The sequence below is a fragment of the Vipera ursinii genome (genome assembly GCF_947247035.1).
Source record: "Vipera ursinii genome assembly, chromosome: 12".
Taxonomy (NCBI): Eukaryota; Metazoa; Chordata; class Lepidosauria; order Squamata; family Viperidae; genus Vipera; species Vipera ursinii.
The window spans coordinates 14,656,628-14,683,883 of record NC_139525.1 but is presented as its reverse complement, the minus strand read 5'-3'; the positions used below and the strand labels follow the sequence as shown (position 1 = coordinate 14,683,883).

Genomic DNA, 27,256 nt, shown 5'->3' with positions numbered 1-27,256 from the left:
TCAGTAATTCAGCGCTACATTAACTTTCAAGTCGCTGGACAAATGGTCATAACCCGAGGACTCCCTGTACCTCACTATTTCCACACTTCAACTGGATGACAACTCTAAAATCATGGAGTTCCTACTAAAACTCTAGTTTTGTTTGCAGAGCAGCCTCAATGTTTTGTTTGTTTTTCCTAATCCATTCCTCCTGTAATGTGTCTGATGTATAGTTTCGTACACCAGGGAAATTCAGAGAGTACCAACGCCAGGCTTAGAGAGGGACACAACCAGTTGATTTGATTAGATTTGTATTCCAAACACTTGGACACATCCATGATTATGTTTCCCTTGTCAAAGCAGTGAAGCAAAAGCACATTTAATATGGCTATGTATCTTAAATGCGCACTCTTACAAAACTATGCCTTTAAAAATATTTTGAAGCCTTTCTCCAAGCCAAAGTTTTCCGGCATTCAAAACCTGCCAGATAATGAAGTCCCACGTTGTCCTTTAATCTGGATAGTCTGAACTAGTTAATACATAAAATAAAATGTAATTCCATACGCATCTCTAGAACCGATTCATTTTATGCAGCTAAAATTACTCCCACGCATCAGAGAAAATGATATCTTACCTCTAGGCAGGTCATTTCCACTTGGATCACAAGAATAAGGGGGTGTAACACTGCCATTTTCCCCCACATCACTCACAGGAGGAAGGGGAGGTGACTGATACACTGACACAACTATTCAAAAAGCGGGGAGAGAAATGTTAAATTAATTCTGAAAGCAGTGGGATCCATAAAACAGGCCTTAACCTTTATGCAATGAATCCATTGGGAAAAAATCTAATCCCTCTCAGTGTTCCCAAAATGAGTTTAATCTGGATCAACAATCCAAGTCAAATTAAGAACTTAAACAGATCTGATTTCCCTGTCTCTGCCAAGTATCTTCTAAAATATGGAATGAAGTCAAAGTTTTGCATGCCTAGAGGAAAAAACACAGTACAGCCAGCTTCTTAAAAGGCCTCCATTCTGAAGGATTTGACTTAGAATCATAGGGTTGCAAGGGACCTTTGAGGTCTTCTCACCCAACCCACTGCTGAAGGGCAGGAGATCTTATACCATCCTTGACAAAGGGTTGTCCATCTTCTCTTGAAAACCTCCAGTGACGGAGCACCCACAAGCTGTTCCATATATTGTTCTTCTTCCCTGTGACCTTACTGCTGAAATACATTTGACTCCTCCAGAGGACCAAGGGAACTTACTTCTATGCCATCTGAGGGCTAAACAACTATTCTGATTCAAAAGCCACCTGGTGGCCAGGAACCACAAACTCAAGGTGTTCTCCAGAAATTCTTGAAATGAAATAAATACTCTACCTGGCCTTCCCACAGAAGGGGTTACTAAGATCGGTGGCACAGCATTCTGGGGGGGCGACGCAGTGATAGTGACTTGAGTTGAAGCACTGCAGCTGGAGGAGAAAATGGCGGCCGGAGCTGTATTCACACAGGAAGCACTGGATATAATGGCAGAATTTACCATGACCTATGAAAGAGGAGCATCTTTTTGCCAAATGGTGAAATTCAAACACAAAACACAAGGCATCCTGGGACCAAACGATTTTGCATATGGAGTATCTTCTGATGCAGTTAATAGATTTCAATTTAAGCATTTGGGTGCAACGATAAACTTTAGTTTAGCATTACCAGCACACCTGGTGAGTGAAATAAGCTGTGTATAAAATTAATAAAAAAGCAATTCTTATAATAAACGAATCAATAATTAACAGGCAAAAATTCACTTCTAAAGCTCTTATCTGAATGCCATATGGGCCAAGTGACTTTTATTTTAAAACATCCTAAAGTTTATCAGCCTGATGGAATATGAATTTTCTGAGGCGAATTACACAGATGTCTGTTGTAAAAAAAAAAAAAAAGCACCGTTTGAAATGAAATGTGATACAAAACATTAGCAAATTTCCTAATTTTTCCTCCAACCACTCTGGCCTTTAAGAAGTCACCGTGGTTGTATAAAATGACACAGGTTTGAAACAGCTGGGTTGGCAGGCTAGGGCTGGGGAGGAAGAGACATACGTGACATTTGGTCTTTGAAGGATATGGCAGAGAAAGTAACTAAATCCTATGATCAAAAAAATTACCGTGATTAATCCCCTTGAAGGTAATAACTTTCTCCTACAATCGCATTAAACACTGAAGCGGTGTTTCTCAACTTCAGCAACTTTATGATGCAGAATTTCCCTACTAGCAAGTTCTGGGAATTGTAACAGAATAACAGAGTTGGAAGGGATCTTGGAGGTCTTCTAGTCCAGCCCCTTGCTCAAGCAGGACACTCTGGACCATTCCAGACAAGTGGCTGTCCAGTCACTTCTTGAAAACCTCCAGTGTTGGAGCATCTACATCTTCTGGAGAAAACCCATTCCACTGGTTGATTGTTCTCACTGATGGGATTTTTTTTAGTTCTAAATTGCTTCTCTCCTTGATTAGTTTCCATTTATTGCTTCTTGTCTTGCCTTTTGGTGTGTTGGAAAATGGGTTGACCCCCTCGTCTTTGTAGGAGCCCCTCAAATATTGGAACATGTCTATCACGTCTCCCCTAATTCTTCTCTTCACTGGACTAGACATACTCCATTCCGCCAATCGTTCTTCATGTGTTTTAGCCTCCTGGCCCATAATCATCCTTACTGCTCAAATATATTTTATATAATACGATCCACATATCTTAAAGATGTTGAGGCTGAGAAACAATGCACTGGAGTCTTGGAAGAAAACTTTTGGGAGAAATTCAACAGTGAATTTCCATTTAGTTAGCTAAATGTTTCATTTCTTTCATCAAAAGTTAAAGTGTATGTTTTATGAAAACTTTTGGGATCTTCAGCACAGCGAAACTGTTCTTGACACCAAGTTATGTCCTCAGAAAAATTTACCTTCTGAGAGTAACTGAAGGAGATGGCTGCTTCCTGAGAAGAGACACAATTTGTTCCTGCATCCTGCAGAGACTACACCATTCATTTAAAAAAGAAAGAGCGAGAGAAATGAGAATCAACCTTGTGCTATGTTATGAAAGGGTCACTTGGGCTAATGAAAAACAGGAGCTATTAAAAGGGTGTTCAGAGAGATGAAAGTGGCCATGTCTGTGAATTTAGACGTCCTGTGCCAAACTCTGAATTTTGTTTTCTGTCAAATTCCATTATCCAAATCCACCTCAAGACAAGGATTTACGTCCCGATCTTCAGCTACTTCCAAACCATGGTTTCTCTAACCCTGCTTTGCTCAAACTGGTGTTGTTCAAATGTTCTGGACTTCAAGGCCTATGATTTCCAGAGAGCATGCATATTTAGAAGGTAGTGGGTCAATAAAATCTTGAAAGTACCTCAGTAGGCAGAAAGTGCCTCAGTAGGCAGTCCCTGTGAGGTTCTTTGAACTATGTGGCATCCATTTCATTACCCAAACTTGATAACATCTTCAGTGCTAGCACTGATGATGTTACCTAGCTGAGCCATGAAACATCTCCAAGAAAACAACCAAGCTCAAAGAGCACCAAGGATCCCTTCATTCCAATCCTGTTGTTGTTGTTGTTGTGTCCGACCCATCGCGACCCTATGGCCAACATTCCTCCAGACCTTCCTGTCCTCTACCATTTTCTGGAGTCCATTTAGGCTCACGCCTACTGCTTCATTCCAACCCTGAGCTACAAATATTCTCCTTTAGTTATATCTTTGAACTATGGAGAAGCCTTCCATCTCCATCACAACCCAACGGTTATCTTTTTGTGCTAAACTAGGTACATTTATCATGTGAGCTAGCTTTGGAAGCCACGTGCAAGGAGGAAGAACAAGATGCATCAGATTGCTTTGCTGGCAAGTTCACTGGCCACAACTGGTCATCTCGCTTATAAACAGAGAAACATTCAGAAAAGTGGGCCCTACACCCTCAGACAGTAAATTAGCCAGCAGATCAAGAAAACAGCTATTATACAGGTAGTCCTCAACTTATGAAAGTATTTGAGCCCGGAATTAGAGTTGCAAGACTTTGCTGTTATTAAGAGGGTCAACATGTGACATGCTAATTTTATTACCTTTTTCGTGGTACTCACTAAGCGATGGTAGAAGTCATTAAGCGAATCTGTTTTATCCAATAGGCACTTTTTTTCCCTATAAGATCTATTGTTTCTTTCCAGCACTCTTACACTGTTTAACACTTTTTGTTGCAGATGATATAACATTCTTTAATACAGGAGGTAACAAATTTCCACTTCATAATTACACATAAAAACCATCTGGCTAAGAAACAGATTAGTGTTTTAAGCTGTATGATTAAGATCTTACCATTGCTAACAAATCCAATAAACACACAGGCTCTCCCGTTTTGTAAAATGTTAAAATCAAATTTATCATCTGCTCCATAAGCCAGACCCAAAAGTGAGGCCAAGAATAAAACCCCCCAACAAACCAGGTTCTGCTTACTGGAATGGTAGCTAAGGACACCATTTTGTTATCTTTAGAACAGGCAGTGAGAAAACAGGCTTGTTTACAGTTTGTGTGGCCAACATAATTTGATTCCTTGACCAAGATGTCTTCCAACACAGAATGGGACAATTTGGTACAGCCAGTTTGCCTGACAACTTGGCAATGGTGAGTTGGCAGAGGTGATTTGGTGGTGATGAGCTGGCCACAGTAAGCCAATCATGCTGAGTTGTCCTAGACCATGGGTATCAAACTTGCCACGTCACATGACGTGTCACGACTTTTTTTGCATTGCCAAGACCTGGGGTGGGCGTGGCATCCATATGATGCAACCGGCCTGCGGGCCAGCAGTTTGTCCTAGACCCTTGCCAACATTAGCAACTGAGCCACCGCTAAGTTGGAAAGGTGACAACTATTTTGCACACCCATCACCTGAGCAAGCACCATTTTCATTAGTTTGGGCAGATTGGTAGAAATTTGCACAATTCAAGGACTACTATCACAACAGGTATTAGATGACAGTGCCAAGGTTGGAAATTGCTTTCATATCTCCTTTGAGACTCTAACAGGTTCTGAACATGCTAATTTCAATGTTCTTAATGTGCTTACCAAATTTGCAGTAGATTCAGTTGCATTAAATACTGTGGTTGCTTCGCACTCTGGGTCTGGAAAGCAGGGATAAATATGAAATTATGGGTATAATTATTTACTAACAAAAACAATCGTTATCAAGGTTCCGATGAATGAGGCAAATCAAACAAATTGCAGGCATATTATTTATCTAAAAAGTCTTAGTAATGAAACGAAACATCGGCACTCATGGAAGGATGCCAGAATCTGAAATCTCCTCCCCCCCCAAACCCATCATAACACACACACAATCCCCGCCCTTATCTACCCATCATAAATCACATTATCCAATTAGTTTTACATATGAGGTTTCACTTCCCATTCTGTACCTGGGTTTTTGCAATCTTATCACAACTTCCTGGTGATTCCTCCCTCCCAAATGAAGCAAATAAAATAACTGGCTGTCTCTTATATTGTCAGTGCAAAAACATGTCAATGTTTGCAGCATTGACACAAGTTATGAAGCAGACATTTAGAGAAAGACTCTAGTCTCACCTGGAGGAGTATACAGATAATCTTCTTGATATTCTCCTTGAAAAGCAGAGGGTAAGTGCACTATTAGAGACACATATTGGAAGTAAATCTCATGTAAAATAAACAATGCCAAGAGAAAGGATGAAAATCTAGCCTTACATTTTAGAGTCATGTAATTATGCAAAATCTTTCTATGAATTTCTCCCCATGCCTTAAGCTTCAAATTCCACAATCCCCAAATTGCAATTCTGATTGGAGAATTCGGGAGATCAAAAGGCTTAAACCGTGGAATATGGTAACAACATTTGTCGTACTATTGTCTCGTGTTTTTTTTAATCTATGCAAAACATTAGCCAGATACAAATTCAGCAAAGTTCAAGTTGCTAGGTTGGCCTCTAAACTAGTCTATATAAAACCCCAGAAAAATAACTAGATGTAGCCAAAGGTTTTAGGCTAGCATATTTGCTGGAAGGAAGAAATCTTTTCTTCCAAGTACTGCAAAAGACTTATGACCACAATTGAGCTCAAATTTCCATTGCTAAGCAAGATGTAGTTGCTAAGCGAGTTTTGCCCCATTTTATGACCTTTCCTGCTACAGTTGTTAACTGAAGGACTACGGTGGTAAGTTCAGGACTACCTGTATAGTCAATGAAACCGGATAAGAGCCTTGGTGGAGCAGTGGGCTAATGCCTCCTTAAGTAACACCAGCTGCCTGCAATCAGTGCAGGTTCGCATCCCATCAGGCTCAAGGTTGACTCAGCCTTCCATCCTTCCCAGGTAGGTAAAATGAGGACCCAGATTGTTGGGGGCAACAAGCTGACTTTGTAATAATGCCGCTTGGGGTGTGTGTGAAAGCCCTAATAAGCAGGCATATACATAGAATGAAGGCTACTGCTAAGCTTGTAAGCCGCCCTGAGTCTTCGGAGAAGGGCGGGATATAAATGGAATTAAAATAAAAAAATCCCACCAGGCTCAAGGTTGACTCAGCCTTCCATCCTTCCGAGGTAGGTAAAATGAGGACCCAGATTGTTGGGGGCAATTAAGCTGACTTTGTAATAATGCCGCTTGGGGGTGTGTGTGAAAGCCCTAATAAGCAGGCATATACATAGAATGAAGGCTACTGCTAAGCTTGTAAGCCACCCTGAGTCTTCGGAGAAGGGCGGGATATAAATGGAATTAAAATAAAATAAATAAATAAAAATAAAATTGCACTAAAGATTGCTGATCTTTGTTTTAAAGCCAACGACATAAATTGTCAATCAACATATAAAATCCATTCAACATAAGTGAATTTCCAAATGCTTAGAAAAACATGCCAGGATCATGACTGCAAAGTACTTCAAACGTTTGGCATTAGTATCAATTTTGGAAAGGTAACAGATGCATCTGAACTTATTAACATTCATGCTATGCCAGGTCTAGAGTCTAACTGAGATCACATTTTTGAAATAATGAAAAAACCACTGGTGCCTGCAATTGTACATACCAAAATTTTCAGATCACATCCATTCTGAAAAATAACGGCATATTCCATTTCAAGCCGGGAGGCTTCTGCTAAGAATTTTTAACGACTTTTTAAAAACTCCTAACCAATGTCCCAATGTTCCTCTATAAAGGAAATGAAGCAGTAACCCTGGCAGAAGGCATAATTTTGCTTTAACAGTTATGAGCTGCTGTAATTCATGAAAGTTCTCTTGAAGTTGGTAAGTTTGAACAGTAGGATCCTGGACTTACAAATGGTTGCTTAGCAACTATTCAAAGTTACACCCTCCCTGTAATAGAGGACTTACAACTGGGACCTGAAGATCCGACAGTCGCTCCCCCTATGGTCACGATTGTACTTTGGGTGCTTGGCAACATGGACATTTGGAGCACCCCACAATTGTGTGAGCATGTTTTACAACAGTTTTGCTGAAAACTGGTAGTTACTTCCACTTTTCTGGAAAATTGTGCCCATAGCAAACCGTTAGTTTGCATAACAATCATGGTGTTTGCTTAACAGCTGCAGCATTCACTTAACAACTGCCACACAAAAAATGTCGTAACATCGGAAGTACCAGTTGTCATTTATGACCATTACGACTTACCACCATAATAGGACAGCTCCATTACAGTTGTAATTTGAAGACTACCTGTAGAACTTAAAAGTTGGAAAGCAGTGGCACAGTGATTAGAATGCAGTACTGTGGGGCGAATTCTCCTGACTGCCGGCTGCCGGCAGTTTGATCCTGACCAGCTCAAAGGTTAACTCAGCCTTCCATCCTTCCCAAGTTGGTAAAATGAGGACCCAGATTGTTGGGGGCAATAGGCTGACTGCAAATAGTTTAGAGAGGGCTGTAAAGGACTGTGGAGCGATATATAAATCTAAGTGCCACTGCTAGTATTATCCTGTGTCTATCCTTACCAGCATCCGTTGGTTCCTCTGCTTCTCCTTCTGAATTATTCAGCCCTGGTTTATTTGGTGGGACAGAATTTGAAGTCCTTCTTGTCACCCAGAATCCTGCAGGAGCTGGAACTATCGGAGCTGGGTTGCCCCGGTTCTGAGAAATAAGTCAGATTATTTATTAACATTCGTGCTTTCTCCTTATTGCAAATATGCAGCACAGTGTCAGCATTTCCTTCTAACCCCAACAATATGGAATACGTGCCCTAGAATTCAATAGATACGACACGGTCAGAAATACACAGCATGATTCTAAAAAGAGGTTTACAAAACAGCTTGCTAGTCTTTCCTAATTTGGGATATATGTATAATTAGAGCTTTTAGAATTTATTTTTAAAAACCGGTGCATAGATAAGGGCAGAAAGGTCGAAAGCAAGCATTAAAAAAAATCCTCACATACAAAAAACCCCTCATTTTCGGGTTTCTGACATAAGCAGAAAATCTCTTGTTTTGGCACTTTTGAAATCCCTAAATTCAATTTTATGGCAGCAGAAGTTGCCCTGAAGGTTTTATTGTTGTTGTTATTATTTTCAAAATAAGATTTGCCAACACACATTTATACCTTCAAGAGATACCGTTAAACCAGCAATTCTGTTCTCTTTGCACAATTAACCCTTTTGAACATTTTTTTGAGCACCACTCTATTAATAAGTTTTAATCCCATGAACAAAATTGAGAGCCTGAGGCTTTGCAATTATATTTCATCTGTGTAGATTGATCTTTTTCCATAATGAGGATTTAACCAGAGTTGTTCATAGAGCCTGCCTGATTAATCTAGAGCCGGCTAAATTATTTCAAGGCTGTTTAATCCAGCACTATCGTGGGGGGGGGGGGGTTCTCCAAACTTGGCAACTTAAGACTTGTGAACTTTCTCCTTGATTTACCTTGCCAATCTTGCTTCTTACCTGTAACAAGATTTACTTTGGCACACTTTTCAAATTAATTCAGCTCCAGGACTTACGGGCAAAGCAGGAAAATTTGTGTCGTCTCCTTCTTCAATCTCATAAAATGTGATGGTTTCTTCCACACCTCGAGGCTCCTCCCCATTCTCAGGTGAAAATCCATACTGGCATTCTTTATTTACACATTGCATCTGTCTGCGGCTACGGCTGTATGAACTTCCAGAACGATCAATAGGTTAAAATGTCATGACCATCACCACCACCACTGTATATTCTAAGTCTAAAACAGGGATCTTCAAACTCGGCCCTTTTATGACTCGTAGACCTCAACTCCCAGAATTCCTCAGCCAGGCATGCTGGCTGAGGAATTCTGGGAGTTGAAGTCCACGAGTCATAAAAGGGCCGAGTTTGAAGACCCCTGGTCTAAAACATTTGGAAGAAAATGCCTACAACTGCATCTACAGGACTAACGGGCATTTGTGCGCAATTGTTACCAGGCTGGCATTTTTTCGCAGCAAAGATTCACATAACGTGGCCTTGGCCTGCTGCATCAACAAAGCAACTGCTCGGAATCTGAAGCGGCAGGGATCTTGGGTTGCTCGGAAAAATGTCTCGGTTGGAAATGGTTTAACATTGCTCCAAGGATACAGAAAGCGGCATCCCTGGAGCTGAAAAGCTTAGAGCAAGGGTCTTCAAACTTGGCAACTTTGAAGACTTTGTGGACTTCAACTCCCAGGATTCCTCAGCCTGAGGAATTCTGGGAGTTGAAGTCCACAAGTCTTAAAGTTGCCAAGTTTGAAGACCCCTGCTTAGAGGAACTAGGACAACAGTAGAAAAGTAGTTTTACAGGTAGGAACTCACAGGTCCCATCCTGTGCATATAAAGGCTGTCGTGCAACCTAGCTAGGGAAATAATTTCATCTCCCAGTGGTTGGAGAAAGTTAACAGATAATCCAACTCAGTACAGATAGTCCGCGACTTACGATGACAATTGGGCCCTCAATTTATGCTGTCAAGTGAGGAATCTGTTGAGTAAAATTTGTTAAGTGCAATTTGCCCCCATTTTACAACTTTTTTTAGCCACAGTTGTTAGGTGAATCACTTCCAGCTGTTAAATTAGTCAATCCCGTGTCTCCGAGACATTGTGACCATCATCAGTGCGAGTCATGTGACCGTAAATCATGTGACCCTGGGGATACTACAGCAGTCGTGTGAAAAATGGTCACAAGTCACTTTTTTCAGCGCCGTTGTAACTTTGCTCACTAAAGGAACTGTTGTAAGTTGAGGACTACCTGTATAAGACAGGTTCCAAAATTTCTCCCAGCCTTGTCTTTTCACCAAGAGAAGATCTGAAGTCTGAAGTTAGCTGACCCCAAACGATAGCTGAGGAATACCATTTACTGCCTAGTGTCCTGGATTAGTCTACTGGATTAAAACTATGAGGTTTTACACTGACCGCCTAGTGTATGGGATTAAAACAATAGGGTTACAATTACTTACCGTGATCTATATGAGAAGTTATCATAGCTCTGATAACATCTCTTTCCTGGACTAGGATAAAATGCTATTTCTGGCCCAGTGATGTTGTTCCTGTTTATAAATCGGGCAGATCCCCTACATTTCAAAGGATAAAAAAGCAGAGTAACTACGAATTTAGAAGGCTCAAGGTGGACTCTTAACTAGCCCCATTCAAGTATCTGCGTTAACATGTCCATGAGTGAAGAGGCTCTAAAGGAGTCCAGGCTCAGCTATCGTTTGGCATTGTGCAAAAGTGTGTGCAAACTGGGCAAGGTCCTGCCTTTCTCTCCCACCCAGCATGTTCCTGGAAGACATTTCACTTCTCACCCAAGAAGCGTCTTGAGTTCTGGAGAAGTGAACTGAAGAAGCGTCTTGGATGAGAAGCGAAACGTCTTCAAGGAAGAACGAAGTCCAGTTGCCTTGTGAAAAAGCACCTTTGGGGCAACCAGGACCTGGATGACTGAGAATCTCCAGAGACATTTTTAATTGCATGTCACCTGTACTAAGTCTCACTTGAGTAAAAGTCAAGAACATCTTCAAGTCCACCTCGACTCCCGATGACCTGATAAAGACAACCATGCACCGACGTGGGCGGTGTGGAAATTCAATAAATAAATAGGGCTTTCTTGGCAACAGTGCAGAAAGTACTTGCTGGTGTTGCCGCCTCTGATTTTTTTTCATCTTCCCAATTTTGTTTGCAGCTCTGAGGTTTCCTAGATGAACTGAGTTCTCACATCCTGGACACAAGCTGCTTCAACTTCTTCCCTCAAGGCAACACTATAGGACATTGCGCGCCAAAACAGCTAAACACAGAGAGTGTTTCCCCCACCCCAGGCCATCATTCTGCTAAACAACAAATGCTCACAGCACTGTCAAACTGCCTAGTAGGGCTGTATGACTATTACCCTTCTCAACCTTCCTACTACTTATTCCCTATCTTCTTATGACTATAACTTTGCTGCTTGTATCTTATAATTTATATTATTTGGAATCCCAGTATGATTTATGTTGACTACTTATTTAGTATCCTATGGCCATCACTGAATGTTGTATCTTATGATTTATGATGAATGTATTTTATGATTACAATCATGATTTATCACTTGTTGCTTTTATGTACATGGGGAGCTTCTACACTGGAGGAAAAATTCCTTCTGTGTTCAATCACATTTGGCCAATACAGAATTTCTATTCTGTTCTGTTCTGTTCTGTTCTATTCTATTTCTATTTTCTATTATACAGAATTCTATTCTATTCTGTTCTGCTTTGTTCTATTCTGTTCTATTCTATTTTCTATTCTACAGAATTCTATTCTATTCTATTCTATTCTATTCTATTCTATTCTATTCTATTCTATTCTATTCTATTCTATTCTATTGTTTCTAGGTTTATGAGTCCACTAAAGATTTGGTACTACCCCTGTGTAAGATCATATTAGTTGGGGAGGGGGAGAGAATAAGAGCATTTCATTTTCACTGTTTCTTTAAATTAAAAGTTCTCCCAGTCTGGACATAGCATTAATTTAGAGAATGCAGGTTTGGAAGAAGGGAGTGTATGAACCCAAATTACAAATGAATTAGGTGCATGAAATTATGGTTTAGCAGGCTAGCAAATCCCCCCTGCAAATTAAATCACCCTCCTGTTCATTACTACAGATAGTACTCCCTTAATGATTGGAACCAGGATTGGTTGTAAAGTGTGACATGACACAGCCATGGGGAAGCTATGATGGACAGAACTTCGAGGAGAGCCTGTAAGCCTTTTCATTCCGTGCCGTCATAACTTGGCTGATGAACTAACGGCCATCAACCAAGTATGCGTAGTCCTCGACTTATAACCACAATGGAGACCCAAATTTCTGTTGCTAAGTGAGACATTTGTTAAGTGAGTTTTGCCCCATTTTACCACCTTCCTTGCCACAGGTTGTTAAGTGAATCGCCGCAGTTGATAAGCTAGTAACCCAGTTGTTCAGTGAAACTGGCTTTGCTTGTCAGAAGGGGCTAAGCATCTGAAGTGGACAAGAAACTATGGGGATGCTGCAAAGGTTGCAGTGGTGAAAAACGGTCCTAAGTCAGTTTTTTTCCAGTGCCGTTGTAACTTTGAACGGTCAACTTAATGAACCGTTGTTTAGGTCAAGGACTATCTGTACTTACTGTATCCATATGTACGCCTCAGTTAAAATATTCCTTTCTAACCTGCGAGTGAAATGGGTGAGAATAAAGACTGCAGAAACAGGGGACGGCGTTCAAAAGTTCCATGCAGCTCTGGGGATGTTTTAGGAGACTGTGATGCTCACGTCAGCGTGATGCTGATGGCCGAAATCAGCAGGGCAGCCACCTTTAAACTGCCTAAAGGTAAAAAGTGGGGAACCGACGACAAGTCTCCTTACCTTGACGTTCCGTATCCCCGGCCGTTTCTCTGCGAATTCTGAAAATGGTAATGGTCGTATGGATTTATGTGTCCATTTGGGGAGCAGTGGACCATGGGCGAGCGATCCAAGGTGACGCTGTGCTGCAGACGAGGAGGCAGGATAGGGTGGCCTCTGCTATAAGCCACCGTCATGTACACTTCTTTTCCATGCACTTTCTTGAACAATTTCTTCCGTGTTTTTATGTCCATATCTGGAAGAGAAGTTAAGAAGAGGAAAATAAACCGAAGGGGTGGGGGGTGGGGGCGGGATTGCTGTACAACTGGGTCAATGTCTATGGAGATTCTCCATCATCCAGGCCAGGGCTATCCCAAAGGCGCTTTTTCAAATGGCCAGTGGACATTCTTTGTTTTTCCTTGAAGATGTTTCGCTTCTTATCCAAGAAGCTTCTTCAGTACTTTTGTTGTCACTGAGAGTTGGGGTGGGGGTGGGGGTGCACGAAGGGAGGCTCAGCCAATCTTATTGTACACGTTATACTTTGACAGTAAAGGTTTATTTGATTTAATTGTGTTGGATGGAACGATTTATATTCCTTGCAGTCATCTGCTTGTTAGTGCTCTTTCTGAGAGTCATTGAGGCCACTTGGAGGTTTATCTGTGCCCTCAGGGTCACCTGAACAGTCAGAACTTAAGAAGCTTCTTGGATGAGTAGTGAAATGTCTTCATGGAAAAACAAAGCCCAGTTGCCTTTTGAAAAAAAAAACACCTTTGGGACAAATGGGTCAGCTTTCTTATTTTTGCAACTTTTTTCTGAGTTATTTTTTTTTGGGGGGTGGGGGGAAATAAAACAGTGCTGGGGGCAGGAAGGGAAAAATTTAGAACGATTTTGGGAAAAGCTGTCGCGGAACAGTACAAACATTCTATTTTATTTAAAACTGGATTTGGAGAACAGAGAGGAATGGAAGTTTTAGCAGAAGGGGCCTCATATAAGAATCCAAGCAAGGTCCAATTGTATAATGAAGTTAATACACAAGTTAAAGAGAGAGAGAGATTCCCCTTATGAGGAATCGTTAAGTAAATTCACAAGATAAATATAAAACAGGCCTCTCCAGAGGTCAGGTTGTTGTTTTTTTTTAAAAAAAAATGAAACAATGAGCTATGGAAACATAACAATACTTACCCTTTTCCTTCTTGTTTTTTTTTTAAATCATCCATGTCTGGGGATATAGACCAGTACACCCAAGTAAATTACCACACATGAATAATATACTTCTGAATACCGATGATGTCTGCATTTTCTAACAAGTAGAGTTAGTTAATGAATCTACTTAGGTTGTCTATTTAGAAAATTCTTAAGAAAAGGTTGAAATGCTCCTGGTAGTTATTAATTGGTTACTAAAATGTCTCTCTCTCTCTCTCTTTGTGTGTGTGTGTGTGTGTGTGTGTGTGTGTGTGAGAGAGAGAGAGAGAGAGAGAGAGAGAGAGAGAGAGAGAGAGAGAGAGAGAGAGAGAGGGAATATGAAGAATTAAGGAATTGGAATATATTTGTGTACAGTATAGATTATTAAGTTTAGTAAAATCAACCACATACAAAACTGTGTCTTGTACGGAGTGTTGAAGTAAAAAAAAATCACATTATGTAGGCTATTGACCTTTAGTTACGGTAATTAAAACTGATCAGGTTTTACCCAGCTATTGCCACTATGTCTCTGAACTAAAAGTTAGTTTTTACTGTTTCACTATAATTTTTTTCTGAAATATTTTTGTTCAAACAACACGCAAGGAAGTCCAGTAAGAATTCAAGGCAAACAAGATGTCTGAGGCAGCAGAGCCTAGACATGGGTGACCAGACAGCCAAGCCTCTCTGGATAAAGGAGAGATTGTGAGATCACCCATTTGCACTCTGTATTGGTGCTCCTCATGAGTAAACTGCAGGAGCTGAGGTTTCCGCAGCCGACTGGTGAGTTAAAGCGGCTGGGAGCTGAACAATTTCCACCAAGCTCACAGTCACAATGTGGCCTTATGGACAAAAAATTCTGCCAAGCCTCATTTCTTAATCACTTCTGGAAATTGCTTATTCACTTTTCAACTGTTAAGAGCCTTTTAATTGAAAACTTTCATAACACGCACTGGATGAGGGTTTTTTTGATCCATATAGAATAAAGTTTTAAAGAGAAGTTTAAGGAATTCGCATAATGCTCCATAAACAGTAAATATTCCTTTGAGAGAGATGCTTAAATAATAAAAAAAGTTTTCAAAATTGTTTCTCTTTAATTAACTAGTTAGACAAACAAAGTTTTTTAAAATGATTAATTCAGGGATCAAATTTGGCTTCAGGTGGAAATTACCTTATAATTGCTTAAATATGGGACTGATAGTCCAGCAACTCAAAAAAGCAAACAAACAAACAAAAAGAATTACTAATAAGTTTGATCTACTGGATCTCACAAGTCAATTATTGATGACAGCAAAACAGAGGAATATGATATTTGTTTAGGATTCACATTTTGGTGATCTCTTACTCAATCTGCTCTTGAGTGTTAACCCGAAGGGATTGGTTTAGACTTTTACAACACAGGTACTATGCACGTGTGTAGTAAAAGCACTTATAAAACACTATGTGCAAGAGGAAATGGCACCTAAAACCATAGTTGGGAAGAAATTGGCCCAAACATGAATATGAAATTCCTCGTCACAATGCATTTCAATGTAATAGGGCAGTGCTTCTCAACCTCAGCAACTTTAAGATGGACAGGTTTCAATTCAACTGAAACCCACCCGTCTTAAAAATTGGCAAGGTTGAGAAACATTGTCAAAGAGAAATGAAGAATGGGAAAATGGATGACAAATTCATTTCCAGACAGAAATGAATTGATGGTTTATACTACTATTGGAGCACTGTTGTAGGCTGCAAGCTTCATTACTACTCCTATCCAACCATCCCATTACTGTCTTTACACATGGGTGTACCCACCTGGTATCTTCTGATAACTTCCTCCTTTTCTATTGGACATCACATTCCAGGATGGAAGTGGAGTGACTTGAGTCACAGGCTTCAGATTTACCAACGGAACAACGTGCCTACACATCATCGCAACCAGAAATAATGATATAATGATATAAGACTTATGACATCTAAGATTAAAACCTACCGTTCCTTCCATGGCTACTTATCTTTTAAGAGTCCCACACAAAGATGATCAAGTTTGCACAATGATACCAATCACTAATCTAAATTGACTCACGTCGCAATTAGAATTTAAATTAAGTTTTAACTTTATTTAAGTTACTCAGGCAAAGTATAGAATCATAAGGCTGGGAGGGACCTTGGAGGTCAGGCAGGAAACCCTAGACCATTGCAGACAAGCGGTTGTCCAGTCTCTTCTTAAAAACTTCCAGTGTTGGAGCATTCACAACTTCTGGAGACAAGCTGTTCTACTGGTTAATTGTTCTCACTGTCAGGAAATTCCTCCTTAGTTCCAAGTTGGATCTCCTTCTGACAAGCTTCCATCCACTGCTTCTTGTCCTGTTCTCTGGTGCTTTCGAGAATAAAATTCCCTTATTTCAGCCTTTCAATAATTGGAGGACACCCCCAAGCCTTCTCTTTGTTAGGCTATATACTAACTTAAGTAAAATAGCCTAATGCCTCCTTAAGTAACACCAGCTGCCTGCAATTAGTGCAGGTTCGCATCCCACCAGGCTCAAGGTTGACTCAGCCTTCCATCCTTCCGAGGTAGGTAAAATGAGGAACCAGATTGTTGGGGGCAATTAAGCTGACTTTGTAATAATGCCGCTTGGGGGGGGGGGAGAAAGCCCTAATAAGCAGGCATATACATAGAATGAAGGCTACTGCTAAGCTTGTAAGCCGCCCTGAGTCTTCGGAGAAGGGCAGGATATAAATGGAATTAAAATAAAAAATAAAATAAATAAAATAAAGAAATGCCAGAACTGTCTTTATTATATACAAGCTGATAGCAGAAATTGTCAGAGAACTGTCAATAATTTCCTGATTATATTTACTTACATGTATTATTCTCTTAATAGGTTTCATATTGTCTTCTATTATAATACTATAATTTGTTGAGTTTCCAGAGAACTCAAACAAAAACGAAGAATCAGGAAATATATTAAAGTTTAATACATTTGTTATCACAAAAGCTTTATGGATCACAAGATATTTGATCCACAAAAAAAACAAATACAAGGAAAAAGTTTGTTTTAAAGGTTCCATAAGACTACATCTTATGGTGCTGGAGAAGACTCCTGTGAGCCTCTTGGACTGCAAGACGATCAAACTGGTCAGTCCTAGAGGAGATCAACCCTGACTGCTCTTTAGAAGGCCAGATCCTGAAGCTAAAACTCAAATCCTTTGGCCACCTAATGAGAAGGAAGGACTCACTGGAGAAGAGCCTAATGCTGGGCAAGAGAAGAAGGGGACGACAGAGAATGAGGTAGCTGGATGGAGTCACTGAAGCCGTAGGCGTGAGTTTAAATGGACTCCAGAAGATGGTAGAGGACAGGAAGGCCTGGAGGAACGTTGTCCATGGGGTCACAATGGGTCGGACACGACTTCGTAACTAACAAGAAGAAGAAGACTACATCTTAATTTTTTTTTAAGTCTCAAGGTTATGCCAGGACAAAAATGAAAGCTTTCATTTTCAACACAACTTTTCCCTGGGAAATGAAATTAAAACCTTTTCATGTTAGAAACTGTTGAACTGAATCCCCCCCATGTTGTAAAAGAATTAAACCCCGTCTGAGGAAATGATAGGGAAAGAGAGATGTCAGGTTTTGTAGAGTGTTAGTTATAACGCTGTCAACATGATTTCGAAGTAGCACAGCTAAAATTCTGGTACCGATAGCTCTTCCAATGAATACAGTTGTTTGATTAAAAGGAAACAAATACTTACTTTTCTGCCAGCTCTTCAATAAAGACCGTCACCATATTATCCTGTCCCACATCCTGTATATGGGCATTGTAATATTTTCCCCCCGTTTCTAGCCGTACCTGGGAAAAAGAAGACTAATTTAAACCCAAAGGGATACTCAGAATAATTAGCGCTTGAGCTTTTTGCCAAGCAGCAGTGCCAAAAAGTGAAAATAGCCAGCTTCAACTTCAGAACTGATGTGTTTCATTCTTGAAAGCAATTCCAGCCTGGCCTTGACTTCGATCCAACAGACTCTGTAATCACTGTTTATAATCTGAAGTTCATTTATATTTTCTGCCCTGGATGTTTACTACACCAGGTATTAGGGTGTAAAAATCCGTATGTTATGAAATGGCTGGACTACAAACTCTTAAGATACGATTCATATTTAAAGAACTTAAGTTACTACATTTTTAAAAAAATATGTGAGGTAGATGCATGTGAAAATCAATATGGGACATTACATGTAAATATGAGACAATGTATGTCAGGGGTCTTCAAACGTGGCCCTTTTATGACTTGTGGACTTCAACTCCCAGAATGGCTGAGGAATTCTGGGAGTTGCAGTCCACAAGTTATAAAAGGGCCACGTTTGAAGACCCCTGGTGTATGTAAATCAAAATAATAAAACATGCAGAGGATCTTGTGTGTTCTTGCCTTGTTTTCAACAAATACACACACGCACACATACACACTTTTGATACAAGCCAGAAACGTTTTAGAAATACCTCTGGAAATAGCGTTAAGCACTAACATTATACAAGGTGAAAGCAGAAAGTATCGCCACCTCTTTCTCCTATAGAGTCACAGAAACACTCCCTCCACAAAGTAGTACAATGTTGGGGATAATTCAAAACCCATTTATAAAGCAGAAGGAGGCACCCCTGTCTCCTCTCAGAGATGCAATTTGCCTAATCTAAATGGTCAAAAGTGTTCATACCGCATCATTATTATTGGAAATGTAAATTTATGTTTCCTTTGAAATCCCACTAGAATTGGTAACAGGTTCGTGACTTAAACACCAGTGAGATCCGAGAAGATCCCAGTTAATGGGGCTCACCTAATTTGGGGTAAATGTTGTAAAGAACATACAAGTCAAGTAGAAATTTATGTATCAAGATAAAAGTCCATACGTGGAATTTTTTCTCAAAAACAAGAGGACAAAATTAGAAACCTCACTTATTCTAGGGTCAGTGATATCAAGCTCATATTCCAGAATTAAGATTGTGGTATGGAACTTTCCACATGGAAAGCATAGCCTTATTCTCCGAGCCACAGAAAGCTGTTTAACTCATATCAAAAACAATCTACTGTATATCAAAAACAATCTACTTTCAAGCTCAAGATTTTTTTCCCCAGCAAGCACTCTTCAACTCCCCTCCTACCCATTTTAAAAACTTTTTTTTTGGATCACAACCTTAAATATTAAAAAGTAGAGTTTGCTACACCAGGTATCAGGGTGTAAGAATCTGTATGTTATAAAATGGCTGGACTGCAAATCTCTTACATATAACTAATATTTAAAGAACTTAAATTATTAAAATTGCCAATGCATAACTGGGTCTGTAAAATTGTTTGAATTCTGAGAGGAAGAATATGGTCCCATCTGGTTGAAGGATCTGGGATTCATTGCAAAAAGGCTCTGAGTTAAGTCCTGCCATCATTACCATTGGTAAGTAAAACTAAAAAAAATCTTTCTGATTACGAAGGCCTATCTCTGGAACTCTATCTGATGACATTGTGTCATGTTGATAAAAATATTTTAATTTCACTAACTCTTCTCAGATTTTAACCCCCTTTTTGCTTAACTTTGAGCTGTTCCTTCTTTGAATCAACCTCACCAGCTACTTTAGCTTTTAGTTATCCAGAAAGATGGAGTGTTATTTTTTAATAATAATAATAATAATAATAATAATAATAATAATAATAATAATAATCTTTAAATGACTTGCTAGAGTAAACACCCCATGTTTACTCTAGTAAGTCGTGATAATGGATGCAGCGAAACCTTTCCATTTTTCCAACAGGCCCTAAAGGGTTCATCAAGTTAAATGTTGTAAAGACACCTCCAAGAGTTGGTAATCATCAAAGTGGAAAATTTGGGATAAAACAGTGCAGCGGCTGCCAGGTCACTGGAATTATGAAGAGGAGACCTCAACAAAACCTCAATTTAACTGAGGTCTTCTTCTACAATAAGGAAGTTTAGAAAACTAACTGAAGGCTATTCCTACTTCTGTCAGAGCACTTTAAAATGAGGCATCCAGGTCAGGATCAGAAACCAGGAACTTTGCTCTTTAATAAACCAAGGAAAATGTGTTCTGCTGATTGCAAATCATTTTTAAAAACTTTTCGACAATGACCAAATACCCCTTTTGCATTCAGTAAGTTTAATTAGGGCTTGTCAAAAGTTGCTTCACACAATTATCTTTACTAAATAAACACAAAACACGTACCTGACATTTGTCTCCTAAATAGTACTGTCTTCCAGCAAACACCAAGTAATCTGTTTTTTGAAGTTCTGCAAAGGAAGATCAAAAGAAAACTTAAGCTATTTATCAAGCATTCATGCATATTAATCTGATGGTAGAGTTCTTTGCTTGGGAAAAATATTATGCAACTGGCTTATTTTCCTGATATTAGCTGCAGCTGGCAAGGACATTATGCACCATAGACAATGAATAACATGTCTGTATAGGCTTCTATAGAGCTGGCTGAAGAATTCTGGAAGTTGAATTCCGCAAGTCTTAAAAGTTGCCAAGTTTGAAGATCCCTGGATTAATCAGTGGAACAACCTGCCTCCAGAAGCGGTGAATAGAAATTTTTAAGAAGAGATTGGACAGCCATTTGTCTGAAATGATGTAGGGTTTCCTGCTTGAGCAGGGGGTTGGACTAGATGACCTCCAAGGTCCCTTCCAACATTATTATTATTATTATTATTATTATTATTATTATTATTATTATTATTATTATTATTATTATTATTTTATATTACTACTACTACTACTACTACTACTACTACTACTACCTTTTCTGCTCTCCAGCCAAACATCGAACTCTATGTTCCGATAGATCTCGGGGTCCAGGGCTTTCAATACTTTGTAGGGAAAGGGCATCCTTGAGTTGTCAGGAGGCTGTGAAGTTGAAGAGGAACAGTTTAGAAGAGCTGCTGGCTACAATTGCTCTCAACCCTGCCGTCTGTAAAAGAAATGCTCAAATCAATCCACTAGTTTACACTTTGCACCACTAGATGCACCCCTTTGCATCTACTAGTTTACACTTTGCTCCTACTGTTTGATGTTTTATCTCCAAATCGGCACATGCAAGTTGGACTTCACTTGTTCTCGGCTGAGCAGCCGCCCAAGAACATGGCAAGTTCAACTTCCACATGCCAATTAGAAGATAAACATCAAGTTGTACAACAGCAACAGTGCAATAAAACAAACTTGAACCACTGATTAGGGATTTTTACACACTTCACTAATCACTGAGGCTGGGAGACAAGCTAATTTAATTTAATTATTTTAATTTAAAATAATTTAGAGCCTGTTCCAGTCCTGGAGATGAAGTGTAAAGCAGTTCTCTCCTCTTGGGAATTCTGTTTATAAGTAGATAGCCAATGACCAATTTTTTTTAAAGGACATAGTTTGTTAATGTTAAACAGTCTTAGGCTAAACTACATTCAGTATTAACCACAGGTACAGGATTTAGCAATAGCAATAGCACTTAGACTTAAATACCGCTTCTCAGTGCTTTACAACACCCTCTAAGTGGTTTACAAAGTCAGCCTATTGCCCCCAACAATCTGGGTCCTTATTTTACCAACCTTGATCTGGTGAGAATTCAACTGTCGAACTGCTGGCAGCCGGCAGTCAGCAGAATTAGCCTGCAGTACTGCATTCTAACCACTGTCCACCACGGCTCTAATTTACACCTAGGTTTCACGCATACAAGCAGCAAACCACATCAGTTCCTAGTTGGCTACTCCCACTTTCATTTTTTGTTGCCATTTTGCACTTATTTCCCACAGAGGAGGAGAATATTATATGTCCATGGTAACCTGATAAGAGTCCTTTTCCCAAAATATTCCCCCACACCAGGCAGACAGGAAACAGTAAAATAAGAGTAGATCAACTTTGATTTCCTATTCCCAATCCTGGATTCTGCCTCATTTTCCTAAAGGATTGCTTAATAAGACAGCCATTACTTGGTGTTTAGGCAAACAGCAGAGAAACCCAACACTTATCTGGGTTTAGATAACTACATTACCGGTTTGCATCCCCCGTATTTTGAATGGTGCAAGGTCCTGTTATAGTTCAGGAGTCTCCAACCTTGGCAACTTTTAAGATTTGTAGACTTTACCTCCCAGAGTTCATGCTGGCTGAGGAATTCTGGGAGTTGAAGTCCACCATTCTGAAAGTTGCCGAAGTTGGAAAGTCCTGTTATACAGGTAGTCTTCAATTTACAACAGTTCATTTAGCGATCATTCAAAGTTAATAACAAAAGTGAAAACTTATGCCCGTTTTTCACACTTATGACCTTTGCAGCATTCCCCTGGTCATGTGATTTACATTTGGATGCTTGACAACTGACTCACATTTATGACAGTGGCACTATCCCAGTGTCATGGGATCCCTTTTGCAACCTTCTGACAAGCAAAGTCAATGGGGGAAGCCAGATTCACTTAACAACCAGGTTACTAATTCGAGGGCATGCACTGAACAAATGTGTCGAGAAGAGTCATAAAATGGGGCAAAACTCACTGAACAATTTTTTTTACTTAGCAACATAAATTTGGGGCTCAATTGTGCTTCTAATTTGAAGTCTACCTGTAATTACTTCAAATCCAGATAACGTAAAAGCAATTTAATGCAGAGTGGTTAAAAAGCTAGAGAAAGTTCAGCCATTTGCCTGAAATGGTATAAGGTTTCCTGCCTGAGCAGGGGGTTGGACTAGATGACCTCCAAGGTACCTTCCAACTTTATTATTATTATTATTATTATTATTATTATTATTATTATTATTATTATTATTAATTATTATGAAATCTATGATTATTTGTTCTATCAAAAGAAGTGATGGAGTTGAAAAAAAAACAACTACATACAGAGAAAGGGGGAAGTGACAAAGGAGGCTTTTTTTAAAAAAAAAAAAAAACTCTTTAGAACAGGAAAAGCTCAAGAACAGACTATTTAAACACCACATTTGGGTAGCACAACTCCAGAAAACCAGCAGCATGTTAATGACACCTTAAGTATAGTTTTCCAAGATGTTATTTTCCCAGCCCTTGCACCTGCCTCCCCTGAAGCCGAATTTAAACATTTTAGACCTGCAAGTGTTTAACCACAGCAGCGTAGCATCAGAAGAAGAGGCAACCTTAAAAGGAAGATGAGGTGAAACTCTGCTTTCTGCTACATATATGCCTGCATATATACTACATAGTTGCTTGCACACATAGGATCCCCTTGTCTGAAAATTGTCAAACCTTTCCTTCCTCGGTCACTTGCTTGCATTTTTCCTCCGCTGGGTGGGCCGAATCAAAGTTTACCCAGTCTTCCAACCTAAACAATGAAAGACACATTGGATCAAAGAAAGAAAGAAAAAAAAAGAGATAGAAAAGCTTGTCTATCCTTCGCTGTCCAGTGCTGAAACTCAGAAGCAGGAAAAGCAAAATACGGCAGCATTTTGGTGCCACCCAGTGTTGAATGATCCGGGAAGCAGCGACCAATTTTAGAAGTTGACCTACAAAAACAGCTTGCTGACAGCAGCTTTGCATTCCCCCACGGAAGAGTTTCCATCTGTGAGAGGCTGCAAGGCGGCTAAGAAAGGAAGGGAAAGTAGCCATCAATCAACCATCGAGAGACACTGAAACAAAATCAGCCGACGGCTTACTTCATAAAAAGCAACTCAGCCCAGGGAGGGAACAAGCTAGGAAGATGACCTGAATGAAGTCACTATCAATGAGTTTGGGAAATTTCTCTTGCATGTTCTAAGATTCTATAGCTACCCTAAGATTAGCATTATTCTGAAGTCTGTATAGTTCTGGCTTTCTTAATCTGGGCTGGTTGGCTTGGGTTGACATCACCCTATACATCTAGATACATTCCAGACAGCAGCTTTCTTTCATCTAGCACTCCCCCTAAATTTGTTAAGTAGCAGCTTCCAGAATTCATCGACAAAATTAATTTTGGCCACCTACTGAAGAAGACTGCTGAATTGGGATCTCCAGTTTAATTAATAGTTTAGTTTAATTAAATTTTTATACCGCCCTTCTCCCGAAGGACTCAGGGCGGTGAACAGGGCATATAATAAAAATACAAAAATACAAAAGTTAAAATAGAATTAAATTAATGCCCAAAATAAAACAATAAAATATACAAATATTTAAAACCCTAAATTAACTCCCCATCAGGCCAGGCCAGCTTGTTCGAATAAGTGGGTCTTTAACCCGCGCCGGAAGGAGCGGAGATCCGGTGCCATCCGGAGCTCAACCGGCAGTTGATTCCACAGAGCCGGGGCACCCACAGAGAAGGCCCTCCCCCTGGGGGCCACCAGCCGGCATTCTCTGACTGGAGGCACCCTGAGGAGGCCCTCTCTGTGGGCGCGCACAGGGCGGAGGGGAGTTGACGCCGGCAGCAGGTGGTCCCCGAGGTATTCCGGACCCATGCCATGTAAGGACTTAAAAACCATCACTAAGACCTTGAACCTCACCCGGAAGACAACTGGTAACCAATGCAGCTCGCGGAGCAAAGGTGTAACATGGGAGTACCAGGAAACTCCCAAGACAACTCTCGCGGCCGCATTCTGTACCAGTTGGAGCCTCCGAGTGGTCTTCAAGGGAAGCCCCATGTAGAGAGCATTGCAATAGTCAAGACGAGAGGTCACGAGCGCATGAGCCGCAACTGACGCACCAGGCGAACCTGAGCGAAAGCCCCCCTAGTCACGGCTACTATATGATCTTCTAAGGTAAGCCGCGAATCTAGGAGGACTCCCAAGTTGCGCGCCCTATCCACGGGGGGTAAAGACTCACCCCCCATAAAGAGAGATGGAACATTTTAAGTTGTGCTAAAGATAGCAATGATGTTGACCATCAACCCTCTTAGACATGCAATGTTAAGATGCCCTGGAATGCCATCTCAGGAGGTCTAATGAGATGTTCAGTGTAATTCTTTAATTTGCAAAGCATACCTCTTTTCTGGAGCATTTCTGGATGCCCTGTCAGGAAGGCAATCAAAATTTGCATCTTCGCTGCCGACAGATGCACTGTTTCTGCTTTTCTTGGCCCCATTTCGAAACATCTCAAGGGCGGTTTTCAATTCTTCCTCATTCACTTTGAAGACATTTTTGTACAGAGTTTCGTAAAGGACAGCTAGGCAAATAAAGGGTTGCATCTTTATACACAGTTTATGAGCTGGAACAACACTTTTCAACACTGTAATTTTTCTCCAGTCGCTACTTATGGCTGCGAAATGTGGACTCTGAAAAAGGCAGGCAGGAGAAGGGTGGGACACCTTTGAACTGTGGTACTAGAGGTGTCTATTACGCATCCCATGGACTGCAAAAATAACAAAAGTCCTAGACTGACCCTCACCAAAAATATCACTTGAAGCCAATATAGCCAAACAGAGGTTGTCATACTTTGGCCATGTCATGAGAACTGACTCACTCAAAAAGTCAATCATGCTGGGAGTGATCAGCAGAAAAAGGAGAAGGGGCCACCTTAGTGTCCACTGGCTGGACACTGTAAAGGATGACACCGGGATGACCATGGCGGATCTGAAGGAGATGCGAGACAGAGAGGGATGGAGATTGCTGGTCCAAAGAGTGTCCAAGGGTCAAACACAACTAAATGGGTGATAACAACACACTTTTAGAAACTGGGGATTTCTGGGAAATTCTTAACATCTCACACAGGATAGACTTATCATTACACTACTTAAAACAAGAGTGGTGGGATAGAAAAGGCAATGTTTTATTTACCCTGGCAGATTGCAGCATTGGCTTGAAATTGTTTGGTATACACAGAATCATAATGGCCATTACTGGAACAGCACAGTAGAATCTGAAAGGCAAAAATCTTACTTTAAAAATAATGCTGGGAATCCAAAAACATGTGTAGTTTTGATCACCATGCAGAGGAGCAGTCAGAATGCTTTCCCCATTGATAGAAGTTAAGTGTCATTCACAGATTAAGTGCAAAAATGATTTACATGCAAATAAAAAGGGTGCTTTTAAAATGAATGTCTACGTATAAAAGAAAATCATAATGTACGATAGTTCTTATGAGATTATATTTATGAAGCATGTTTTGCAAATGCTATTATTTTGGGTCGTAAATTGACTTGTACGATTGTAAACATATCCAGTTATATATCATGAGGAGAGAGCTGTCCAATTAATCAGGACACCATTAATCTATTAACTCTTTCTAAATGCCCTACTTTACTTATTTGGGTATGATGAAGGTATGGTATTAAGGGGATAGCATATTTTTTTAATATTCATACATCTTAGAATGAGATTAAAATATCCTATAGGATCCTGTTTTGACTATACGGGTCTTGTAACACAGATGCAAATAAAATTAAAGGGATGGCATATATACTTTACACTTCCACTATAAACGTGATGCTGTGAAATGAATCATATAAATCATTTACAGTTCATGAAATGTCTCCCTTCAAGCATTTCAGGAGTGGGAAATTAACAAAAAGTTTTATACTCTCCCGTGATTTTGTACTGTACTTGAAGTTAGAAACAAGACATCTGCACATCACCTAACCCAGGGGTCTTCAAACTTGGCCCTTTTATGACTTGTGGACTTCAACTCCCAGAATTCCTCAGCCAGGCACACTTGGCTGAGGAATTCTGGGAGTTGAAGTCCACAAGTCATAAAAGGGCCAGGATTGAAGACCCCTGACTAACAAATAGACTGGTACTTTGAGTTTTTCTCTCATAGGCCAAGTTCACTTACCTTGTCTTCAAAACCATTGTCAGTAGCGTAAGAAGCAGGTTTTCCAGGGTGCCGATAAAGAATGAAGTCCCGGCTAATTAATTGCAAAGGTAAGAGAGACAGAAAAAAATATATAAATTGCCTTTCTTGGGAGTATATGACCAGTTATCCCTTCAAGATAGTTCAGGTCAAGAAATAGACCCCATAACTTTGATTGAAACTCTTCTGAGCCAGTATTTCCCAACATCTAGACCTTGAAAATGTTTGGCCTTCAGCTCCCGGAACTCACCAGCTAGCCCAGAACATATGAGAATATAATGTGTTACTGTACAAATGGAGTATCTAACCATACTTTTCCACCCTACTTCTTTCCCATCACACTAAAGTGCAACTCTTGTCAACAGTCATGAGCCAAGGGAAACCAATTATTTTTGAAGGTTCATATTAAGAGAGACATTTCCAGCTTTAGAGGAACCTAAAGAGGAGCAAGATTTCAGGGGACCAAAGGGCTATTCTGCTCAGTGACCACTCACATAGGCTGACCAAGTAGAAAAAAAAAGACAACCTTCTGGAAAGAAGCAG

The 27,256-nt window shown here is 40.1% G+C and overlaps 1 protein-coding gene and 1 long non-coding RNA gene across 2 annotated transcripts in view; one reads left to right on the top strand and one right to left on the bottom strand.

The window, feature by feature from the left end:
- Positions 1-27,256, top strand: part of LOC310646119 — a 510,475-nt gene that overhangs the window by 316,794 nt on the left and 166,425 nt on the right. The window lies entirely within an intron of this gene.
- The window catches only part of LOC310645823 (UDP-N-acetylglucosamine transferase subunit ALG13-like), a gene marked incomplete at both ends in the record, with an annotated part of 45,671 nt that overhangs the window by 8,540 nt on the left and 9,875 nt on the right, over positions 1-27,256 (bottom strand). The window contains 17 exons of the mRNA XM_083371842.1: positions 614-724; positions 1,360-1,525; positions 2,925-2,996; positions 5,073-5,128; positions 5,589-5,648; positions 7,972-8,107; positions 8,972-9,128; positions 10,412-10,525; positions 12,819-13,050; positions 15,771-15,877; positions 17,707-17,804; positions 20,178-20,242; positions 20,750-20,855; positions 23,207-23,282; positions 24,910-25,090; positions 25,702-25,783; positions 26,696-26,768. Of these exons, the coding sequence (XP_083227968.1) occupies positions 614-724; positions 1,360-1,525; positions 2,925-2,996; positions 5,073-5,128; positions 5,589-5,648; positions 7,972-8,107; positions 8,972-9,128; positions 10,412-10,525; positions 12,819-13,050; positions 15,771-15,877; positions 17,707-17,804; positions 20,178-20,242; positions 20,750-20,855; positions 23,207-23,282; positions 24,910-25,090; positions 25,702-25,783; positions 26,696-26,768 (1,892 nt within the window). The remainder of the gene's footprint in view (positions 1-613; positions 725-1,359; positions 1,526-2,924; positions 2,997-5,072; positions 5,129-5,588; positions 5,649-7,971; positions 8,108-8,971; positions 9,129-10,411; positions 10,526-12,818; positions 13,051-15,770; positions 15,878-17,706; positions 17,805-20,177; positions 20,243-20,749; positions 20,856-23,206; positions 23,283-24,909; positions 25,091-25,701; positions 25,784-26,695; positions 26,769-27,256) is intronic.